The sequence below is a fragment of the Temnothorax nylanderi genome, unplaced genomic scaffold (genome assembly GCF_030848795.1).
Source record: "Temnothorax nylanderi isolate EJ_2023f unplaced genomic scaffold, tnyl_v1.0 TNYL_tig0054_pilon, whole genome shotgun sequence".
Taxonomy (NCBI): Eukaryota; Metazoa; Arthropoda; class Insecta; order Hymenoptera; family Formicidae; genus Temnothorax; species Temnothorax nylanderi.
The window spans coordinates 442,516-463,720 of record NW_027249116.1 but is presented as its reverse complement, the minus strand read 5'-3'; the positions used below and the strand labels follow the sequence as shown (position 1 = coordinate 463,720).

The window sequence follows — 21,205 nt, the reverse complement described above, 5'->3', positions numbered from 1 at the left end:
ATGAGATGCGCTAGCTTTAAGCTTCGTACGCATCGACCACGAGCCAATGGACGAATTCCAATTAATCAAAAACTTTTCCCTGTTGATAAAGCAGCGATATGATATGAGCGGTCCATATTACTCCATATGGCCATATGGTCGCTTCAGTCGCTTGGCGAACGCATGCACGTGGGTTCTTGGTTCCTCTGCGGTGTGACAGTTGTATTTTCCGAATAAAATGCCGGTAGGGAACGAGGAAGACGTAAAGCTGTTTCGAACGATCGGCCTGAGCGAGCAGAAGGCCAAGGAGACCCTGAAAAATGCGAACGTCACGAAGAATCTCAAGCTGGCTATAAGCGAGGTTGGTGAGGATTTACCGGCGAATCTCAGTCGAAACAATTGAATGTTAGAGATACCACCGAGTTTTATTATCAGTATTAATTAATTAAAATATTAAATTAAATATAATAGATATTAAGTTAAATTAAGGTATTTTCAGGAATTAATCGGAACATCATTGTATTGCGATTCATTAAAATTGTTGCATCATTATTCTTTGTTACATTTGATGCAATTACATCATACATTTTGCGTAATATATTTATATGTGTGTGTGTGTGTGGCAGGATGTCAGGATGTTTGTTATTAAAATTTGCTTATTTATATGTATATTTAGAATTTATATTTAATTTTTATAGGCAACTAAACATGGATCTATCACTCAAGATACTGGCGTTTTGCTGTACCATCTAGCTTCCAAGATCAAAAACCAGATTGCAGATAAGATACCGTTTATTACTAATTACATAGTTGAGAAGAAATTAGACAGTGTACAGAGGGTGGACGCCGCATTGACTTACCTGTTAGCTAATGTGAGCAATGATCTTGATATAACTAAGTTTGAAGAATCCTGTGGCGTAGGAGTGGTAGTTTTACCTGAACGAATAGAAGAGGAAGTGGAGAAGATTATAAAGGCGCACAAAGATGAGATATTGGAAAAGAGGTAAATAAAACTATCTTATTAATTATGTAAATGTGAGAGAAATTGTTTCTTGATAAGTAATTATAATTTATATCTTTTAAATAGATACCGCTTTAATGCTGGTCCATTGATGCAACAAGTACGCAATATTTTAAAATGGGCGGATGGTAAAGCGATAAAGAATGAATTTGATGTCCAACTCCTTGATTTATTGGGTCCAAAAGTTGACGCTGACCTTGCACCAGTGCCTAAACAAGTGAAACAGCCGAAGGACAAGCAGACAAAAGCAAAGAAGCCAGAAGTGAAGGAAGGTGAGCTATATATGGCCACTGTTGAAAAAATATTTTGGACGTCTATGTTTAATGAAAGATTGATAAATTTTCAGAACAAAAGGAGACATCGACTGGTGAGAAGGGAGGAGCACAAACTATAAGCGAACTCATGAAGACCAAAGTTCACTTTCATAAGCCTGGGGAAAATTATAAAACCGACGGTTACATCGTGACACCAAATACTCACAATCTGCTGCAGAAACATTTGAAAGCCACTGGTGGCAAAGTGATAACGAGATTCCCACCGGAACCCAACGGAATTTTGCATATTGGACATGCAAAAGCCATCAATATCAACTTCGGGTATGTATTTTCTTCGGTTTTGAAAGCGAAATACATTATGAAAGAGATGTATCTCACAGATATGCTGCCGCTTACGATGGTATATGCTACTTACGATATGATGATACAAATCCTGAAAAAGAAGAGGAGAAATTTTTTGTCGGTATACGGGAAATGGTGGAATGGCTTGGTTACAAACCGGCTGCGATCACGCATTCATCGGACTATTTCGAGCAATTGTACGACTGGGCCAAAGAGCTTATAAAGAAAGGTTTAGCCTATGTTTGTCATCAATCTAGCGAGGAAATAAAAGGTTTCAATCCTCCACCGAGTCCTTGGCGCGATAGGCCAATTGAAGATAGCTTGCAGCTATTTAATGTAATGAAAAATTTGTATTTAGAGCTTATTGTCTTTCTTCTTTGTCTCCTAAGTGCTATATATATGCTTGCTTTTTTTTTAAATAGGATATGAAAGATGGTTTGTTGGAAGAAGGAGAGGCAACCTTACGTATGAAAGTGACTTTAGAGGAAGGCAAGCAAGATCCTGTTGCATACAGAATAAAATATTCGCCGCATCACCGAACTGGTGATAAATGGTGCATCTATCCCACATATGATTACACCCATTGTTTGTGCGATAGCGTCGAAAATATCACTCATTCTCTTTGCACAAAGGAATTCCAGTCGCGGAGATCGTCTTATTATTGGCTCTGCAATTCTTTGGATATTTATTGTCCCGTACAGTGGGAATACGGTCGATTGAACGTCAATTATACTGTAGTTTCTAAAAGAAAAATTGCCAAATTAATACAAGAAGGAATAGTGTCCGATTGGGATGATCCCAGGTATAATATAACGAATACGATCTTCATATTTTATTAATGATGTATTACTAATGCGTTATATTGCCTTTTTTTAATAGATTGTTTACGTTGACTGCGCTGCGTAGACGTGGATTTCCATCGGAAGCTATAAACACTTTTTGTGCTCAAATGGGTGTAACTGGTGCACAAGCAACCGTCGATCCTGCAGCGTTGGAAGCAGCTGTTAGGGATGTTCTAAATCTCACTGCTGCCCGACATATGGTGGTTCTAGAACCTATCAAATTAACTATAAAAAATTTCCCTCAAGAGAACGCCATAAAGCTCACCGTACCCGATTTTCCTAACGAGCCAGAAAGGGGCCATCATGAAATTACATTTGACGAGATTGTATACATTGAAGCCACAGACTTCAAAGAAGTATGCAGTATATATTCCTGCACCTTTTTGAAAACTTTTTACAATTATGATTTTATCTGGATATCAATATTTGTAGATTGAAGAGAAAGGTTTTAGACGCTTAACACCAAAACAACCTGTAGGCTTAAAGCATGCAGGTGTCGTAGTAACGTTTGAAAGTATCGAGAAGGATGCCAGCGGTAACATTACGAACATAATTGTTAGACAGGATCCTGTTTCCGAGAAGAATAAACCGAAGGCATTTATACATTGGGTGTCCCATCCAATACTGGCATCTGTTAGACTATATGAGCGTTTGTGAGTAACATTTTTCAAATTATTAATTATGAAGGTTTTACACTAGTGATGTAATGAAAATATCTTTAATTTCTCAGGTTCAAACACAAAAATCCGGAGGATACAAATGAGGTACCGCATGGATTTTTAAGTGATATTAATCCATCCAGCAAAAAAGAAATTGTAGCGTACATGGACAACAGCCTAGCTAAAACAGCCAAAGTATATGATAAGTTTCAATTTGAACGTATAGGCTTTTTCTCTGTCGATCCCGATACCAAACCTAATAAGGTAAGTGTAAAAATATCAGCACATATACATTTTGCGTTAACATTTTTTTCTCTTTTATTTCAGCTTGTTTTCAATCGCACTGTAACATTGAAAGAAGATACAGGAAAGATATAAGTATACTTTTTGAAATATAATATTGTATCATCAAAAAACATCTCTACTACTATTTTTACTATTGTCATACTTTTTCTACGCTGATGCAAGATGCATGCGTTACTGTGTGATAGTGAAACATTTTGCTTTTATTATCTCTAATAAATATTTTTTTTATGAATTTTTAAAATAAGAATTTTTAAATAACAATATATTGTTTCAACGTAATATGTCATTATTAATTTCAAGTTTCAAGTAATAATACAGTACATATTTTCATAATATATATGTTAATATTCTTTTTTTTTCATTACATTATGTCTTATGTTAGATATAACTTGTGAAATTTTGCATGCATTTTGATTTTGTGATAATTATATTTTTATGAATAAAGAATAAATCTATTAAGAAGATTATAGTGTCATCTTCTACCTATTAATTCATCATGCAGGATTCGTATGTGGGAACCATGTATTTAATATTTATGAAAGCATCTTCGCCACCGTATCTTTCCAAGACTTCAAGCGTTTCTTGTATAATATCCGCTGCGTTCTCTCCTCTTTGCTGAGAATAATCGATACCGTCCCCAAGGTTTACTGAAATCACAAGAAATCTTGGTTCTATTTGTATACGAATACAGAAAGTGTTAAACAGACGAGTCCTTACCATTTCTATCTTTGAGTAAGTTTGGGATAGGCAAGATTTGCCTAAAATACGGGACTAAAGCTTCGCCAACGCAATCAGCAGATCGTACTAAACGTTGAAGTGCTTTCATGGTGGTGCAAATTATCTCGGGCATTCTTGTATTCAAAGCGTCTAACAAAGTCTTTTTAATTACAATATGAATATCTCTTCTATATTAAATTGGATTATAGAACTTACTCTTAATAGGAATAATCAATTGAGGAACAACGGGCAATATCTTTGGCCCACCATGCTCTAACATATCTGATATTCCTTGCTCTACCAGAAACTTATACGGTTGTTCTGTTTCCGTTAATCCATCGAAGAACATTGGCAAATAATGATGGAAATCCAAATTTTCTATATCTACTTTCCAATTAATTTTCTGATCGTAGCCGTCGTTCTCTAAAGAGATAGGGAATACGCCACGCTTGTAAAATTTCCTAAAAATCGACGGTTTCGGTGAACGAGGCTTGTACAGTCCACACCGCGGAGGTTTCGCAACGACCGTGTTTTCCTGTATCAAAATTGACACCGTATTATCGCGTTACGTTCATCAGATGTCATTATTCTATAATGCGCATCAATGCGCATTACCTGCAATGCCTGGATAGTGAATGCAGGAACTACTCGTGGCTTTCTTTTTTTGTATCGCGGTATATCTTTTCGCACTTCCGTCCAAAATTCTTTTTCATTCACCATTTCAGTGCCTGATGTCTTTCTTTCGATACTGGGTTATACATTAGAACATTTTAATTGAATGTTGTAAGAGACTATACGCGTACGAAGATGTAGGATGTAGGTAGGGAACGGATTTAGATCAAACAATACTGTTTCTTAGCAACAAAATTTCTATTGACATCATGACATCTATTCAGTATTTACATGATTACGGTTACTGACAGTAAGTAAATATCGGAATGCCTATATATAAAAGTATTTATTAATACTTTTATATATAATCATCATATATAAATTAAATAATGCTTTGTACATAAGTAATATGATTAGAATTAATACAAAAACTGTACAGTACGTGAAAGGATACCTTTTTTTACTAAATTAATTTATTTTTCCTTGTCATTAAATGTAAAATATTTTATTAATACTAAACTTGTAATATTGGACGCGGTCGTGTTCGTTGGAGTCGTCTTCCAGAACGGAGTGGCTTGTGAAACTGTGGATCATCAAATAGAAGCTCCCTCTTGCTTGGTTCACTTTTATCTGCTGTGTTTCATTATTAAGGAAAATTATGAGAATATATATTGAATATCCAGTTATGCGTCATCTTTTTGTATAAAAAATATAATAGTTAACTTTTCGCGTATCCATATCTAAATATATATAAATGTAATATGAAAAGGATATTTGTGAAGCAGCTTGAAGATTCCCGTGCCTAGTGGAACTGGAATACCCATTATGATTGATTCCGATACGCCGCATATACTGTCTTTTTGTCCGTAATAAGCCGCATCAAATAGATGATCCGCCGTTTTTTCAAACTGTAAATTAATAATTAGTTTACGAAAAGTATTTCCACGATTCTCCTTAAAATACTATAAATACTTAAAATTAAATTTAAAAACTAAAAAACCAAGCTTAAGAATTTCACATTGTATAATAAAAAGCACGTAAAAGGAATGGGTGAAATAATGAAAAATAAAAAAATCTCACCGATGCCAAGTTTAAAACCGATTCTTTCATTTTTGCCAATCCTTGTCTCGTAATACCAAGCACTTCTCCTCTGCTAGTCATTAAATCTGCCAAGAGCATTAAATGTCGACAATCAATACTAATTCCGTGATTTTCCATTACCGATTTAATTTCCGACATGATAGTTGCTCTTGCTGCTTCTATTCCGAGCGTATTGAAAACCTAAGATGGAATAAATCATAAATGTTTTATCCAATATTCGCATGGTTTTTCTCAACTCACTTCTATCGTATTATTCGACTTCGTCTTCTTGCCGAGGATACCGGATGTTGCCATAACGTCTCTAAAATTATCTCCTTCGACAAATAGTGTAAATTTATTTGTTTTAGGCACTGTAAGGTTGTCATTATGTACAATTACTCTATTGATTGATGGCAAGCCCTGCAAATAAAAATAAACATACATTAAATATTTCCCATATCATAAATTAACACTCTACTGAAATTTATCGTATTGCATATTTTTACCTTTACTACAATATTTGGAATAGCCTCTGTCAATTGACGAAATGGATAATTTGAACTACCTTTTTGTTGACTTGGCCGAATAACAATAGTTGACTGGTCGGATAACACTTTTATATTTTCTGGTACCAGCTTCAATTTTGAAACGCAGAGTCTAGAGAAGCATAAATCATTTGTTATCGAATCCAATTATAATATCCAAAGCATATTAACAAAAAATTACTTATAAACTTAAAGTGTATATACTATTAAAACTCCTGTTTTTTCACTATAGTTACATCGAGTTATGACATGAAACGAAAGAAATCAAGTAAATTCTTGTTTTTTTTGCGATTACATATTGGAATAAATTAAATTAGGGCCACTATTTCCAACGTTCTGTTAACTTCTAACTAACCGTTAACTTCTCAGAATAGCCAACAGGAGTTGGCAATTTCGATAGTTAACAGTCGGTTAGATTAATGGTTGTAATAAAAATAAAAAAATAAAAATCTTAAGCTTTTAAACATACTTACTTCTTGCATACAGATTCAGCATTAATTTCTAATTTCAACAATTTAATCCTATCGATATTTAATTTTATTACGAGGTAATGATCATTGTGCGTATATACTTCTTCGATATATTGAGCTACGTCTCCCAGAGTCGTTTTCTCGATTCTTGCCTTCACTCGTTCGGCAAACTCAGAATTTGTATCATCGACCTGCAAAATAAAGGATTAGATGATTAAGATCCAATTCCACATAGAACACGCGTGTGGTCAGAGTACAATTAGTTACTTACCAATGCCGCTGTTATGATGGGAGTTCTGATCTTCGGACTCGCGTTAATAATTTCTCTAATACGTGGCACACCCTGAGTGATGTTCATGGCCGCTACACCGGCGAAGTGGAACGTTTTGAGTGTCATCTGAGTTCCCGGCTCGCCGATACTTTGCGCGGCGAGTGCGCCTACAGCAGTGCCCGGTTCAATCTTAGCTCTCATGTACTTCTCCTTACACGTGTGAATAAACTCTACCAATTGCGAGACGGTGAGACGTTCGAGTTGCGAGACCACCGGTGATTTCAATGTGATGTTCTTTTGATAATATGCTATTTTTCGCGCGACTTTCGATTTCAGGAATACTCTGCGAAAAACAACGTTTAATTCGTCAAAGCTGAAGTACTAAAATTTGTCGAGTATCATATATTTATTATATATTATCTTACGTCAGTTCCCGTTTAAATTCTTCACTTAGGCAATTGTACTCCTCAGAGTTTAGCATTTCGTCTGTGGCCTTTACTACGCTGGCAGCATCCAAAGGATCTTCATTTTTATAAGGCATTTTCGCTCTCACATGATCGTACACTCTTTTATAGTCCACAGGACAGTCGTTACCTGTAAAAAAATATGTGTTATCCCATTTACACGCGAAATGCAGAATAACGTTCACATACCTTCCATATACGTAGGATCCAATCCATCTCCGCCGTACGGAACCTGTATAATATCGTGCATCGAATTGCGCACTGTCATATCATAATGGATACACAGGTCCTCTAAACTCTTGATTAACCGCCTCTGCATGTATCCGGTCTCCGCAGTTTTCACAGCGGTATCCGTGAGACCCTCCCGACCGCCGATCGCATGAAAGTAAAATTCCTTGGACCCCAATCCAGAATAAAATGAATTTTCAACGAAGCCTTTAGCATCTGGCGTCTTTAAACGTGCCAAAACGTGAGGTAATGCACGATTTTCGAATCCGTTCGGTACTCTACGCCCGTTGATAGCTTGCTGGCCTACGCAAGCTGAAGAGAGAAATTGTGTCAAATAGCATCAGAACAATTAAGAACAGTAATATATTTATATGTTTACTTAAACTTACCGATCATTTGAGAGATGTTAATGTCACTTCCCTTACTTCCACAGAGTGTCATAATTAAGGGAGTGTTAGTAGGGTGAAGTTCCTTTAGGCACACTTTACCAACGTTGTCACGAATCACCGAAAGCTCTTTCAGTATTTTCGTTTCCAGTGTTTCATCTTGTGAACATCCAGGTTGACAAACGAGAAGACCCTTTTCCAGTTGTTGAATGTATTCGTTACATGTGGAGTAACTGAAAAAAGAAGTATTGAGATTAGTTATTTGTTTAAAGCAATCTGTCGAATTTAAACTTGGAAATATTCGTACTGCTCGTTCAACACTTTTTCCTTGGCTCGAAGAAGGCCTTGACCGGGTATAAGGTCACCGATACCGAGAGAAATTCCTTTGTCAAAATTAAAATGATTTGTTATTCTGGTTAAACGCCACATAGCTGTGATTGCAACATCTTCGCCCCAATCACGCAGCAGAACGTAAAATATATTTTGCTTCGATCCTGAGCCCAATACAGATTTATCCATTGTTCCCGCTAGAAGCTCGGAATTGCGAATGGTGGTACCTGTGGATTTAATTTGATCATTTAACAAACGTAAAGAAACATACGTAAAAAAGATTACAATATACAGCTTATGAGTCATTACAACTTACAAGAGTCATTAGCACACAATTCTTCTTCTTCCTCGCACTTCCTGCCCTTTGCTTTTAAATTTGCTTTGACAGGACATTCCATGTTTGGTCGTATAATCAAGCTGAATATTTGTTTGCCGGTCCATAATTTCGTCGGTTTTACGATTGCAGGCGGAGGAAGAGTTACGACCATGGAAACGTCTGGGCCGGCTAAGAGGCAAAGAGCAAATCTAACTTGCTCTATCTGGAGAAACGTGTCCTTTTGGGTCAAGAGATAAGCACCGGTGATAAAATCTTGCGTTGCTGCTATCAATAAGTCACCATTGCGAGGTGTACAAAGATTGGATTTATTCTGAAAACAAAAAACATAATATTTTAGCATATTTATACGCAATTCAATAATTTTACAGAAGTATATCGATCAGGTATTTACCGCTAGCAAAACCAACGCTTCCGCTCTGGCTTCCTCAGTCTGCGGCAAATGAAGATTCATTTCGTCACCATCGTAGTCTGCATTATATGGTGTACAGACGCATTCGTTGAATCTGAACGTTCGATGCTCCAATACCTTGGTTCTGTGTGTCATTATGCTTAATTTGTGCAAGGATGGCTGCCGATTGAACAGCACTAAATCATCATCTTTAAGATGCCTCTCGACAATGTCACCGTACTATAAAAAGGCAATTGGTATATTAGAATATATTAAAGCCCTGACATATATATACATCTCAAGACCATGTTAATATATGGAGATTACCTGTAAATCTTGAGCGGCTTTATTTCGATCGGCATATTTAAGGTATCGCCTGTTTTGCGAGTACTTATATTGTATATAGTTCGCTCCAGGATGTATGTCCGGGCCATTTCTGACTAATTTTCGCATTAGTTCTATGTTTGATGGAATAACCCTTTCAGGATACGTTAAGGTCTTTGCAACATGTATAGGTACACCAACCTGCGTAAAGAGATTCAATATTATAAAACACATTGTACCATTATTGTCGGCTTAAATTTGTCACGGGACCTACTTGATCTATCCTGAGGTTTGGATCGGGCGAAATTACTGTACGAGAAGTAAAATCAACACGTTTACCAGACAAATTACCTCGGAAACGACCTTGTTTTCCTTTCAGTCTTTGTACTATACCTCTGCCAAACTTCTTAGGCTAAAAGAATCACTGTATATTATTAGAGAAAAGAAGGTACAGATCTTCAGATATTTGTTCAGAACTTACTTGCATATGTAGAGGTATTCCAGACATTTCGCTATTAATATAAAGACCACAATGCAGTTGAAGAAAATCCCAATGTTCCATGTACAAATTTACATTAACTCCATTTTGTCTGCGAATAACGTCATTGATAAGTGCTATTTCTGACAGTTTCATCGTCAGATAATCCTCATTTGTACCAGCCTTTAGGTCAGATAAAACGCTAGGTCTAATACAAATTGGTGGCACAGGAATCCTTCTTAGTATCAAATCTACTGGTGTTGCACAGTTAGGATTCATTAACAAGAGACACATATCGCCCGTTGGAATTCTTTTAAAAAGTTCTTCAACCTTAAAGAATGTCCGTATGTTATAAAATTATATAAATTGTACACACAGAAATATATTAAACAATTATAACATATAATATTCCTTCTTTAAATCATACCACGGTTGGATACAGATATCGATCAAGTACAGCTCTGTAATTTTGCTCCACTGTATTCTTAAATTCTCTGTCGCGATCCATCTTTGGGGTCAATTCAGCCAACTTCTCTTGAATAATAGGATCTGTCTTTTTTAAGTTCTTGTACTGCTCATGTACAATTTTTAAAAAACCAGCCTTTTTCACAGGGCCGTTATTTGCTTTACAATTCGGACATTCCGCTTTCTTTTTCGCTTTCTCCCAGATTTGCTTACGCAACGCTTTACGCGATAAATATCCCAGATTCGGATTTTGTATTTTGCGTGAAAAATGCCTTCTTTCTTCGGACGTTAGCAAAACGTGTGCGCAACTCTGTAGAAATTAATTTGTCAGTACGGGACGCAATTGGCGAAAATTATTGAATCTCGATGAAGTTACGCATTACCTTGCAAATCGTCTGCAAAATCTGGATGATAGATCTGAAGTAGCCAACGTGAAAGACTGGCAGTTCTAGATCCAGGTAGCCAAAGTGTCCTACACAATCGTTCAGCTTTTTACCGCACGTTTCGCAGTCAACTCCTGTGGAGCTCACTCCCTACGAACAAAAGCGTCAGTTCTAAACAATTCTGTGCAAGATAGAGACAACATAGGGCTATACAACTTTCAAATACCATGCGCCTATCGAGCGCTCCATTCAGAGCCGGAGTACGCTTCGCATCCTCATTGTACAAGTTTTTAGAGATCACCTCCACAGTGGCCTGCATGTCCATGTCGTGCATGCTATCCACTCCGAAGGATATATGGGAGCTGGACACAGAAAATTTCAAGTAGAAGACCACATGTTGCCTTCGTGTGTCGCAATAACATTGCGTACAAATTACCAACGATATCATTGCCTCTGAGAACTCGTCAATAATAATACTTCATTCGTTAAATACGTTAAAGCAAGTGAGTTTACGTACACTTCGCTGGCGACGTTAGTCTCCCTGAACTGTTCCTTCACCATGTTTGGTCCTGATGTAAATACACAATCGCAAATAATCAAATCAATCCTCTTTCATATTCCTGCAATGCAAATAAATAATTTCTCTTTGTTATACCTGCCTTTTTCGATCAAAATTCGACAATAGGCAACCTGAAGAGAAATCTCTCTTCCACGTATACAGTGGACTCAAACACGTGTGTACGAATGTTAACCTATGAGTATCACTGACAGAAAAATCGTTAACCTTTTTTTCCCCCCTACCTGTACGTTTGTAGCAATCGCTGCAAAACGCAAAATAAACTGTCGTGCAAAAGATAGGATAACTATCTTAAATTCTTAAAGGGATGAAAATCGCTTTCACGAAGGAAAACGTGATCGTCCGCGAACCCGACACGAGGCTGGCGGTGGCTCGACACCCGACACCCGACTCGCGTTAGGTTAGGTTAGACGGCCAAACTCCGACTAACTTAGGCTACGGTCAACGTGACTCTACAAATGCTTTGGAGCGTTCTTCTTCTCCTTCTTTCTTCATTGAAAGAAAAGAGAAGAGGAATGCTTCGAAGCATTTGTAGCGTCACGTTGACCGTAGCCTTAATCAGTGATTAACTTATCAAGTAATATCTCTACGATCTCTCTACTATTTTGTCAACACAAATAGTGTTATTAATTTTTCGTCGTTTTAAAAAAATTAGATCAGAGACGACGAATTGTAGAATTGGAAGTTTTGCTAGCAATTCTGCCGGTTGAATTATTTATATTTATTTATTTATTTATTTATTATTTTTTCAAGTATTTTCTATTTTATTTTTTTTTAATTTGGGATAAGACTGGTATTATTATCGTGTGCCAATTGGATTAATCGTCGATCAGTCGATCTCGGTTAATCAGAATTTTTGGACAAAGTGGGACAAAGTCGTCCTAATATTGCCTAATATTCCTGTGCAAATCTCTCGGACCGGACGTGCGGATTGTCTGTCGCAGAGACGGTTCTCGAGTTTTCAGAAATTCTTTATCCTGCAGCCAATTTGAGGTGTTATAAATTAATATAAAAGCTTCTCGTGCGACAAATGAAAGTCGCGCGCTCGCGCTTGCGTGTCGCCGTGCAACGCGCTGAACGCGCGAGTATTGCGCGTCTCGCAGCGTCTCGTAGGAAAATCGTTCGTTGCTGCCGCACGAAAACATAGACGCCGGCCGATTATGCCGGCGTGACAGGTGCGACTGGTGCGAACGGGATACACGCCGCTGAATACACCGCGAAGATGCCGCGGGTACGTAACGAGTGTCAGATTAGGTTAATTGCGTTTCATTGCTTTGATCTCATGTGTATCAAACTATCACGCACGTGTCTTTTCCGCAGGACATCAGATCCTACTTTGCGCCGGTCGGGAGTTCCCGGAAAAACAGTGAGCCGGTCGTCTCGAAGCCTCAGAAGCGACGCGTCATTTCATCAGACGAGGATGAAGAACCAAAGTCATCTGCAAAACGCACTAAGGTGTTATCTCTTCCTTACGTCATCTCTATTTATCTATATAGTAGTTTTATTTGTCATAGTTATTTATTTGTATAATTTCTTTATATTTCTTTTGTAAATCCTTTATAATTCTCTTTGTTGTTTGCAACAATGCCAATTTAGATAATTAATTTGCACAGGTCGTACGAAAAACAAAGAAAGTTTCCGTTCTGTCTGACTCTGAGGATGACACCACGATCGTGGAAATCGTTACGAAAAATTCTCAATCCAAGAGCAAGAAAAATGAGAGTCAGAAGCCATGCACAGAGGTATCTCTCAGTGAAGTATTCGGCAAGAAGCCGATAACAAGAGTAGAAGAAACAAAAGTTAGCCGAAAATTGCGAAAAGTGGTAAATATCATATAGCAAAGGTAAATAGAGAAATTAAGAAACATTCTACAGCTTTCTGGAATTTTTAGGAATCCGAGTTTCATGATGACGAAGATTTTGATGCTGTGCTTAAACAATTGGACACCGTCGAAGATATTGTGATACAGGATAAAAAGAAAGATAAAAGCAGTGCTAAAAATGCAGTTACCCCTAAGAAATCTGAAGCTGCAGTAGTTAAAACAGGTATGCTTATATTTCCAATTAATTAAATCCTTAGTGATATTGACTGTGTTCGTATTTTACTGGCTGTACTGAAAATTTATAGTATACGTGACGTAAACTAGATTTTCAGTACTGGCAGTAAAATACGAATACAGTCATTGTTACATAAATTTGACATAACAGAAATTTTACAGATGTGGACTCCAAAAAGAGCAGTAAATATGATATCTGTTTGAAAGAATTTAATAATAAAACAAGTAAACTAAAATCCGAGGAGGTAAAAATGTCTCCCAGTAAAAGTAATACACATTCAAAAGTTATTACATGTTCTCCTCCGAGACAAAAAGAGAAGAAAGGCAGTATTAACGGAAACTTGGATATAAGCGATAAGCAATTGAATAATTCAACATCTACCTCTGTATCGGAAGAAGACCAAGATACAGGAAAGTCACAAAGTAGGAAGAAAGCCAAAATGGATTTATTTGACGAAAGGGTAGAAAAGAAGAAACAGCGTGCTATAATGTACGAAAAATATCTTCAGAGAGGTGGCGCCAGAAATCCTGGTTCAAAAGAGATCCCTACAGTAAGAAGCTTTACATGTAACACAACGTTAAAGAATCCCGAAAAGAATATAGAAACTTCTATAAGATTTTTTAATTGCCTCGATTTTCAGGGTGCCGAGAATTGCTTAGCCGGAGTAAGTTTCGTGATTACTGGTGTTTTGGATTCATTAGAAAGGAATGAAGCTGAGGATTTAATACGGAAGTATGGTGGTCGGACCGTAAACACTGTATCGAGTAAAGTAAAATATATTATAGTGGGAGATGAGGCTGGCCCAACCAAATTGACAAAAGTACATTTTCACATTGTTACATACACACATTGCACATACCTTTTGTTTTTTGTTTACACGAAATAAATTTTCAGGCCAATAGTTTAGGCATCAAACAAATATCTGAGGATGATCTTTTAGAAATAATTCGCACGAGACCGGAAGGTAAAGCTAAAGCTATCAAACCGACAAAGGCGAAGTTAAACATGAAAAAAATACCGAATAAATCTGAGAACGATAAATCGCCATCACCGAGTAAAATAATAGCATTAGATTCACCTAAAAAGATAAAAACGCCGCCATTAGATTCACTTGAAAAGATAAAAACGTCACCGGTATCAAAGCAAGTTTCAGATACAAGCAGTAGTACTCAAGAGGTAAGTTTAGATATCAATTTGACAATGTGCACACATACAAAAGTGATATAAAATAAAATAAAACTTAAAACACGGTTTTATATTAACGACATTATATTCTTCTAGGTAACTACAAGTGTTGGGTCAGAACTGTTAGTTGAAAAGTATAAACCCAAAACTATGAAGCAGATCATAGGTCAGCAGGGAGATAAGAGCTGTGCACACAACTTATACGTATGGTTACGTGATTGGCATAAAAATCGTCAGGATCCCAAATACAAAGATGGCAGTATGTCAGCTTTCATTATCATTTTTTTTTTAAATGAAATCATACTGAAGATAAAATGAGGATATTAATCTGATTAATTTCGTTTCTGTTTTAAAGCTGGCAAGCAAACTCATGGTCAAAGTTTCAAAGCTGCCTTGCTGTCCGGTCCACCAGGCGTTGGTAAAACAACAACTGTGCAAATTGTTTGTAAAGAATTGGGATACGATCTCGTGGAATTCAATGCTTCTGATACGAGAAACAAGACACTTCTGAAAGAAGCAGTCTCAGGATTGTTATCTAATACCACAATGAAAGATTACGTCATAGGTGAATATATAATATAAAATCTTAAAATATATAATACCATTTTCTTGTCTCACGTATATATTACAGGCACCAAGCAAAAAATCACAAACAAACACGTACTGTTGATGGACGAGGTCGACGGTATGGCTGGTAACGAAGATCGTGGTGGCTTACAAGAATTAGTTAGTTTAATCAAATGCACGGAAGTGCCAATTATTTGTATATGTAATGATCGATTTAATACGAAGGTGAAAACCATTTCTACGCACAGCTACGATCTGAAATATCAGAAGCTCAGAGTAGAACAGATCAGGGTATGATTTATAGAATCTGGTTCGAGTAACGTTTCTTATAATTCATTTAATATAATTCGATCTTGTTCTTTTTTACAGAGTTCTATGAAGTCCCTGTGTTTTAAAGAGAACATCAAGATCTCGACGGAGGATCTCGATCGTTTAATTGAGTCGACAAATTATGACATTCGACAAGTAATAAATCATTTGGAATTTCTTGGCAGTCAAATGTCTCATGTGGAGAAGACTGACAAGAAACATTCGAATAAAAACGTCAAGCTCGGTATATTCGACGTCACAAAAATAGCATTCAATGCAGAACAGCAAAAAAGTATGAGTTTGAACGATAAGATCGGCTTATATTTCCACGATTACAATGGAGCAGCCCTTTTTATACAAGAAAATTATTCGGGAGTCAGAATATGTCAAGCGTCACCGTGAGTATATAATTACGATTATTTGTACGAAGGCTAAGAGTTGATGAATTGTATTACATTCACAGTCGTCAGAGGCTAGAAAGAATCGCCCATGCGGCTGATAGTATATCTCAGGGAGACCTCGTCGATAAAGTGATAAGAAGCAATATGATGTGGAGTCTACTTCCGATGCATGCTTGTTTCTCGTTTGTTATACCGGCTAATGAAATGTCAGGAACTGATGGGTTGATACGATTCCCGAGCTGGTTCGGACGAAATTCGAAGGCAACGAGATTTAACCGGTAAGTACTAATTACAGAATACTGAGACTTTTATCATAACGTAATGCATTGTGATTATACCGCACTTTATTAGTAGCGCTTTGTTCTCTACGTATTACTTCTAGATTAATGCAAGAATTGACAACGCATACGCGATTAGCCACAGGTGCAAATAAGGATGCCCTGAATATGGATTATTTAGCTCATCTTCGAAACGCTATTGTAAAACCTCTGATAGAAAACGGTGTAGATGGCATAGAAGCAGCGATAAATGTTATGGGAAAGTATCATTTAACCAGGTGCGTACTTTGCATTGAATCTATTGGAAAACAGAAAGATATATATGCTGATATTTAATTTTTCCTCAGGGAAGACTTGGATTCGGTAATAGAAATCTCTGCTTGGCCAGGACTTCGCGATCCTACGACTAATCTTGATAGTAAAGTATGTGCTATATCAATATATTCTAATTAATAATCAATTGTGATAGCTTTGTACTTTAATTACATCAATGTTACTAATATCAGGTAAAAGCAGCATTTACACGAGCGTATCAAAAGAATCCTCCTATGCTGCCATACGCAATTAACAGCACTGCTACAGCGAAGAAGAGATCTACGCAAGATTCAAACGATTTCATGGAAGAAGAAGAAGATGATGAAGAAACTGATGATGTTGATTCTGATAAGATGATCAAGGTAAGGTTAAAAATTATTTTCGTGATTCTATCATAAAATACATCAATTTTTCGAAAAAAAAAATATGATTACGTAATGTATTTTAGGCAAAAAAACCTAGTACTAGTAAAGCTGCTACATCGACGAAAAAAGGCGGCGAACCAGCTAAGAAACGCGGAAGGGGACGTGGTAAAGCAAAATAAGAGACAATATTAAAAGATGGAATGTACATTTTATTTAGAAAAACTTCAAACAAAATTAATCAGTCACGTCAACACTTGTTCACTGCTCGAATTGGTCGGAGCGGATTTGTATAATCGTGAAATGATTTGTTCTTTGTTAGATCGAAAATTGTGGCTCAAAACGGAATGCTTGGCGTAGTGTGTCATATATTTTGTATTTTTATTAGTGAGGAATATGTTATTCCGAAAGTTCATTGATAGCTTCTAATTCACAAGCTCTGCTCTCGTCTGTACACAGTCTAAAGCGAAAAAATATAATTAGAATGATATATCTCAGTTGTCATAACATCTGAGATATAATATATATTATATTATAATATATATATTATAATATATATATTATAATATATCAGATGTATATATATACATCTGATATATACATAATATATAAAATATGAATAATAAAACTTCATGAAATATTTTATATACATATTTATGGTACGTACGTTTTTTACTGGGTTTCCATCCAATGTATTCATTAGTTTTCTTATTTTCTTTGATTAGCCAATCAGTCAAGGGCTTAAAATATTCCAAAAGTCCAGCCGCATCCATTTGCCTTTGACCTGAGATTTTCTCCATCGCGTCTGGCCATGGTTTCGAAGAACCCAACTCCAGCATAGATCTAACATAAATACGATCAATGTCTCTATGCTCGAATTGTATTCTTACATTCTAGCGTTGCGTATCAAACTTACTTTAACAGATTTCCGGCATCTTTATTACCGTAAATATCACACTGACTCAATAGCTTGGTATCTGGATTATTCGGATCGTATTCCTTCGCCTTGGTGCACAATGCCTTATGGAATTGGAACTGTATCACGAAGCTCACATAGTATCGTATGTACTCAACGTCCGCAATTATGTGATACTTCGAACCAGGATCGAAGTCTTCTTCCGTCCTATCCACGGGAGGTTCGATGCCCTGATACTCCTCAGCGAGCGACCACCTTAAAGTAAAAAATTTCAACTTGCTTAAAATATCTTTTAAATTTAATTTCTTGGAAATTTGATTTATTGAACTTTTATTCGAGGAGGAATATTGCTCAGAAAAGAAAGTAACACGAAGATCGATTTTTGTCATTCAAAACTGACCAGTTACAGTTGTAATTGTCAGGCGTGACTTTTCCCTGGAATACATTCCAACGCCATCGGTCCATCATATAAGCGAACGGCAAGAAAGCGATTTTGTCAAGACTCTTCACGTAGAGGTGATTGAGAAGTGCTTCCTGGTCAGTCGAGTCATCTTTCAATAAATCGATCTTCTTGAGATGACTAGGGGTGGACACGCTGAGAGAGATAACGTCACCGACCGCCTCGTGAAAACCTGGATTTGCGCCCTCCTTGAAAACTGTAGGCTGGTTTTTGTATTGCAGATAATACTCGACGTGACCCATCTCGTGATGTGCCGTCAGCAGATCCTCCATGTTAACGCGCGTGCATTGCTTGATCCTGAAATCCTTGCCGTCGTAGAAATCCCACGCACTCGCGTGGCAGATCATGTCTACGTCCTTCTGCTTCGTCAGAATCGATTTTTCCCAGAATGTGTCCGGCATGGCAGACAAATTGATCGACGTGAAGAAGTTCTCGGCGAGGCGGAACATGCTCGTCGCATTGTAACCTGCTCATCAAAGAGTTACGAGGTATTACAACATAGTATACAGGTGTAAAAAATAAGCCGGAAATAAAGCGGTTTAAGCAGTATATCTTGAAAGACTCAAACATAAACCTGCCTTGTTCGACTAGAGTGGCAGTAACGTCCGGCAGCTGTTTGCCCGGGAACGGCATGGTGAAGTCTGCGATATTCGACCAGGTCTGTGCCCAGGTGTTGCCCAATAGATGCGCCGGGATCGGGCCATCTTCGGAGACGATGTCTTCGCCGTACTTCTTCCTGAGCTCGCGCCGTACGTAGGCGTGCAGTTGTAAATACAGTGGCTTTAATTGTTGCCATTGGTTCTCTGTACAGATTTTGCCGTTTTATCAGTGCTTCATCACATGCGATCGATAGAGTACGGATACTGCTGCGGATGATCTTACCGATTTGCTCAGGGAAATCAGCAGCTTCGTAGTCCTTCATCCAATATTCTGCGTAGTCGGAGAAGTTATTAAGTCTTGCCGCGGTGTTGGCTAGCTCGACATACTGAGGGAACAGAGACTTGACTTTCTCGCCCGACGCTTTCCTCCATTCTATCCAGATATGCTTCAGTTCCTCAGGATCGCGGCTACACATCAGCTTCTCGGTGATCTCCGGCTCGAGCGCGAGATCGCACTTGTTCTTGTCTTTGTAGTCGCAGATCTTCGCAGTACTGTAGATGTTTTCCATCTTACTGATTGTCATCTCGAACTCTTTGTAACTCTGCAATCATATATATCATTCGGTAGTGACCTAACTTGTGGTTGTGATTTTGATCAATTAATATTTGTCTTATAGACATGCTAAAGAGGATTTTCGAGGGAGAAAACAGGACCTTTTAAAACTAGAACTTCAGTTTCTCGAAATAAATTCGAGCTTATTCCTTTTCGCCAATTTTTCGCGGAAAATTTATGATTAGTAAAATGATTAATATAGATCTCTTTCGTATATTCTTACGTCTTCGGGAAGAGCGGCGGTGCCGAGTATACCGAGTTTTTTGAACTGCCTCTTGATAGACTCATCATCCAATTCTCTCCAAGGGAAGGCGTTCACTTCCTGAGCAATCTGCTTGGAGGCATTCGCTGCTTCCGCGGACACTCTCAGCTTCTCTGCCAGGTTCTCATCCGTCATATTCGACGCGTAATTCCATGAGGTGATGCTTTGCTTGTTACTCCATTCTGCGTACCGCGCGTTGATGTTTTTTAGGAGTTGTTGGGCATTGTTCAGGAGATCTTCGGCAGTCTGCGGGTTTTCGCTGCTGATTTCCACTGTATCCTCCGTCGCTGGTTTGGTTGCCACTAGAGTTATAACTGCTGCTACCAAGATTCTGAAAAAATTATATTTTATTAATAATTATAGAGAAATTTAATTATTACATTTTTAAATCAATAATTAGAGAATAATTACAAATAAGGCGAGATATTTTAGTTCAACTTAGTGTACTAAGCATGTAAAAAAATTATCGGACGTCAGCTGATTATTTCATATATTATGATATGAATTAAGTGTTTGATAAAACATGTTTTGTGATAACTATTTATTATGACATTTTCGCCACAATAAACGATATCTACGGACGTGACAGTGTTCGGCGGAATGCAACATGGTGCTAAATGACACCCCGAGGTCGAACAATAATTTTAAAGTCTCGTCCAGGCGCGAAGTGCCTTGTCCGACGTATTAACTCGTTAGATCATGAATGTCGTCGTACATCCGGATATATTTAACGTAAATGCCGACCATGGTACTTCGAGTATGTAATACGACTCTATCGGAATTCCGATGGTCGGCATTTACGTTAAATATATCCGGATGTACGACGACATTCATGATCTAACGAGTTAATAAATTTCTGTTAAATTTTCCTTTTTCGCAGAACATTTATTTAATTATTTCGTTTAATTATTTCGCGAGGTGAGAGCGAAATCCACTTAAGTGGAAATTTATTCTACATTACAAGTAGAGAGCAACTATTTTTTATTATAATTTTTTCAGTTAACATAAAATATAACGATATTATATGATCCTATCTTTTTACTATAATATCACTAATTTTTCATTATTAATCACTGTAATATCGTGTAACTGTTCCTCCGCATTTCGTTACGGAAATTATCATTAATCATCAAGTTTATTCTCATGAAAAGCACATGTTTATGTTAATAAATTAACGGGATACTTACAGGCGCAGCATATCGATTCGCTTATCCTTTTACCGTTTTACGAAACAATTCGATCTAGCGGTTTTAATGAAGAGTTTCACTAACGTCCTCCGCAGCTGCGATTTGTAACCGCCTCCCAATCGCCGACTGACCTCCGTGAGTGAGGCACGTTATCTTTTATGCAACTTCCCCACTTCGCGGACAACATCTAATCGAGCCCCTACGTTGTCTGATAA

At 37.3% G+C, this 21,205-nt stretch overlaps 5 protein-coding genes across 9 annotated transcripts; 2 read left to right on the top strand and 3 right to left on the bottom strand.

Annotated features, from left to right (window-relative positions):
• Nucleotides 1–129: 129 nt before the first annotated feature.
• Nucleotides 130–3,888, top strand: Glnrs (Glutaminyl-tRNA synthetase). Its single transcript, XM_071706785.1, has 10 exons — nt 130–340; nt 678–982; nt 1,067–1,272; nt 1,347–1,596; nt 1,656–1,953; nt 2,040–2,419; nt 2,497–2,815; nt 2,892–3,112; nt 3,190–3,382; nt 3,446–3,888. The coding sequence occupies exons 1-10, from the start codon at nt 218–220 to the stop codon at nt 3,494–3,496; spliced, it is 2,346 nt and encodes a 781-aa protein (XP_071562886.1). The 5' UTR covers nt 130–217; the 3' UTR covers nt 3,497–3,888.
• Nucleotides 3,889–4,942, bottom strand: LOC139772845 (parkin coregulated gene protein). The gene is made up of 4 exons (XM_071706798.1): nt 4,757–4,942; nt 4,358–4,676; nt 4,142–4,291; nt 3,889–4,071 (listed from the first exon to the last, which is right to left on the bottom strand). The coding sequence occupies exons 1-4, from the start codon at nt 4,859–4,861 to the stop codon at nt 3,911–3,913; spliced, it is 735 nt and encodes a 244-aa protein (XP_071562899.1). The 5' UTR covers nt 4,862–4,942; the 3' UTR covers nt 3,889–3,910.
• Nucleotides 4,943–4,992: 50 nt separating this feature from the next.
• Nucleotides 4,993–12,920, bottom strand: LOC139772832 (DNA-directed RNA polymerase III subunit RPC1-like). 4 transcript variants are annotated; one of them, XM_071706776.1, is made up of 21 exons: nt 12,785–12,920; nt 11,420–11,522; nt 11,129–11,264; nt 10,903–11,052; nt 10,482–10,829; nt 10,058–10,384; nt 9,851–9,988; nt 9,580–9,777; nt 9,256–9,492; nt 8,844–9,174; nt 8,505–8,754; nt 8,201–8,430; nt 7,773–8,123; nt 7,545–7,713; nt 7,120–7,462; nt 6,852–7,039; nt 6,340–6,490; nt 6,095–6,253; nt 5,834–6,034; nt 5,528–5,661; nt 4,993–5,388 (listed from the first exon to the last, which is right to left on the bottom strand). In XM_071706776.1, the coding sequence occupies exons 2-21, from the start codon at nt 11,461–11,463 to the stop codon at nt 5,268–5,270; spliced, it is 4,206 nt and encodes a 1,401-aa protein (XP_071562877.1). In that variant the 5' UTR covers nt 11,464–11,522; nt 12,785–12,920; the 3' UTR covers nt 4,993–5,267. The 4 variants fall into 4 exon arrangements, with proteins under 4 accessions (XP_071562877.1, XP_071562879.1, XP_071562878.1 ...); XM_071706778.1 differs by lacking the exon at nt 12,785–12,920 and adding an exon at nt 11,558–11,956 and having other exon boundaries at nt 11,420–11,471; XM_071706777.1 differs by lacking the exon at nt 12,785–12,920 and adding an exon at nt 11,562–11,956 and having other exon boundaries at nt 11,420–11,471.
• On the top strand, nt 12,124–17,606 carry Gnf1 (germ line transcription factor 1). 2 transcript variants are annotated; one of them, XM_071706779.1, is made up of 16 exons: nt 12,131–12,710; nt 12,800–12,934; nt 13,093–13,302; nt 13,371–13,524; nt 13,698–14,086; nt 14,177–14,356; nt 14,431–14,712; nt 14,818–14,980; nt 15,077–15,286; nt 15,353–15,579; nt 15,658–15,995; nt 16,061–16,276; nt 16,381–16,554; nt 16,624–16,699; nt 16,783–16,953; nt 17,040–17,606. In XM_071706779.1, exons 1-16 carry the CDS (start codon nt 12,702–12,704, stop codon nt 17,133–17,135), a joined length of 3,030 nt encoding a protein of 1,009 aa, XP_071562880.1. In that variant the 5' UTR covers nt 12,131–12,701; the 3' UTR covers nt 17,136–17,606. The 2 variants fall into 2 exon arrangements, with proteins under 2 accessions (XP_071562882.1, XP_071562880.1); XM_071706781.1 differs by lacking the exons at nt 16,624–16,699; nt 16,783–16,953; nt 17,040–17,606 and having other exon boundaries at nt 12,124–12,710; nt 16,353–16,484.
• On the bottom strand, nt 17,145–21,134 carry LOC139772837 (angiotensin-converting enzyme-like). Its single transcript, XM_071706786.1, has 8 exons — nt 20,991–21,134; nt 19,765–20,134; nt 19,212–19,530; nt 18,908–19,132; nt 18,270–18,795; nt 17,870–18,124; nt 17,621–17,796; nt 17,145–17,413 (listed from the first exon to the last, which is right to left on the bottom strand). Exons 1-8 carry the CDS (start codon nt 20,999–21,001, stop codon nt 17,379–17,381), a joined length of 1,917 nt encoding a protein of 638 aa, XP_071562887.1. The 5' UTR covers nt 21,002–21,134; the 3' UTR covers nt 17,145–17,378.
• Between the last annotated feature and the right edge of the window lie 71 nt (nt 21,135–21,205).

Bases quoted from the DNA above. Each gene is read 5' to 3' on its own strand.
- LOC139772845 (XM_071706798.1), bottom strand. From the start codon at position 4,861: ATGGTGAATGAAAAAGAATTTTGGACGGAAGTGCGAAAAGATATACCG. The intron at 4,292-4,357 runs GTAAGTTCTATA...AGACTTTGTTAG, and splicing joins ATTGATTATTCCTATTAAGA to ACGCTTTGAATACAAGAATG. The intron at 4,072-4,141 runs GTAAGGACTCGT...TTGTGATTTCAG, and splicing joins CTTACTCAAAGATAGAAATG to TAAACCTTGGGGACGGTATC.
- LOC139772832 (XM_071706776.1), bottom strand. From the start codon at position 11,463: ATGGTGAAGGAACAGTTCAGGGAGACTAACGTCGCCAGCGAAGT. The intron at 11,265-11,419 runs GTACGTAAACTC...TTCTGTGTCCAG, and splicing joins ACTAACGTCGCCAGCGAAGT to CTCCCATATATCCTTCGGAG. The intron at 9,778-9,850 runs GTAGGTCCCGTG...CTCTTTACGCAG, and splicing joins CAAACCTCAGGATAGATCAA to GTTGGTGTACCTATACATGT.
- Gnf1 (XM_071706779.1), top strand. The intron at 14,087-14,176 runs GTAAGAAGCTTT...CTCGATTTTCAG, and splicing joins GTTCAAAAGAGATCCCTACA to GGTGCCGAGAATTGCTTAGC. The intron at 16,277-16,380 runs GTAAGTACTAAT...TATTACTTCTAG, and splicing joins AAGGCAACGAGATTTAACCG to ATTAATGCAAGAATTGACAA.
- Glnrs (XM_071706785.1), top strand. From the start codon at position 218: ATGCCGGTAGGGAACGAGGAAGACGTAAAGCTGTTTCGAACGATCGGC. The intron at 1,954-2,039 runs GTAATGAAAAAT...TTTTTTAAATAG, and splicing joins ATAGCTTGCAGCTATTTAAT to GATATGAAAGATGGTTTGTT. The intron at 2,420-2,496 runs GTATAATATAAC...TTTTTTTAATAG, and splicing joins TCCGATTGGGATGATCCCAG to ATTGTTTACGTTGACTGCGC.
- LOC139772837 (XM_071706786.1), bottom strand. The intron at 18,796-18,907 runs GCAGGTTTATGT...TTTGATGAGCAG, and splicing joins TGCCACTCTAGTCGAACAAG to GTTACAATGCGACGAGCATG. The intron at 17,414-17,620 runs GTACGTACCATA...TTTTCGCTTTAG, and splicing joins ATGGAAACCCAGTAAAAAAC to ACTGTGTACAGACGAGAGCA.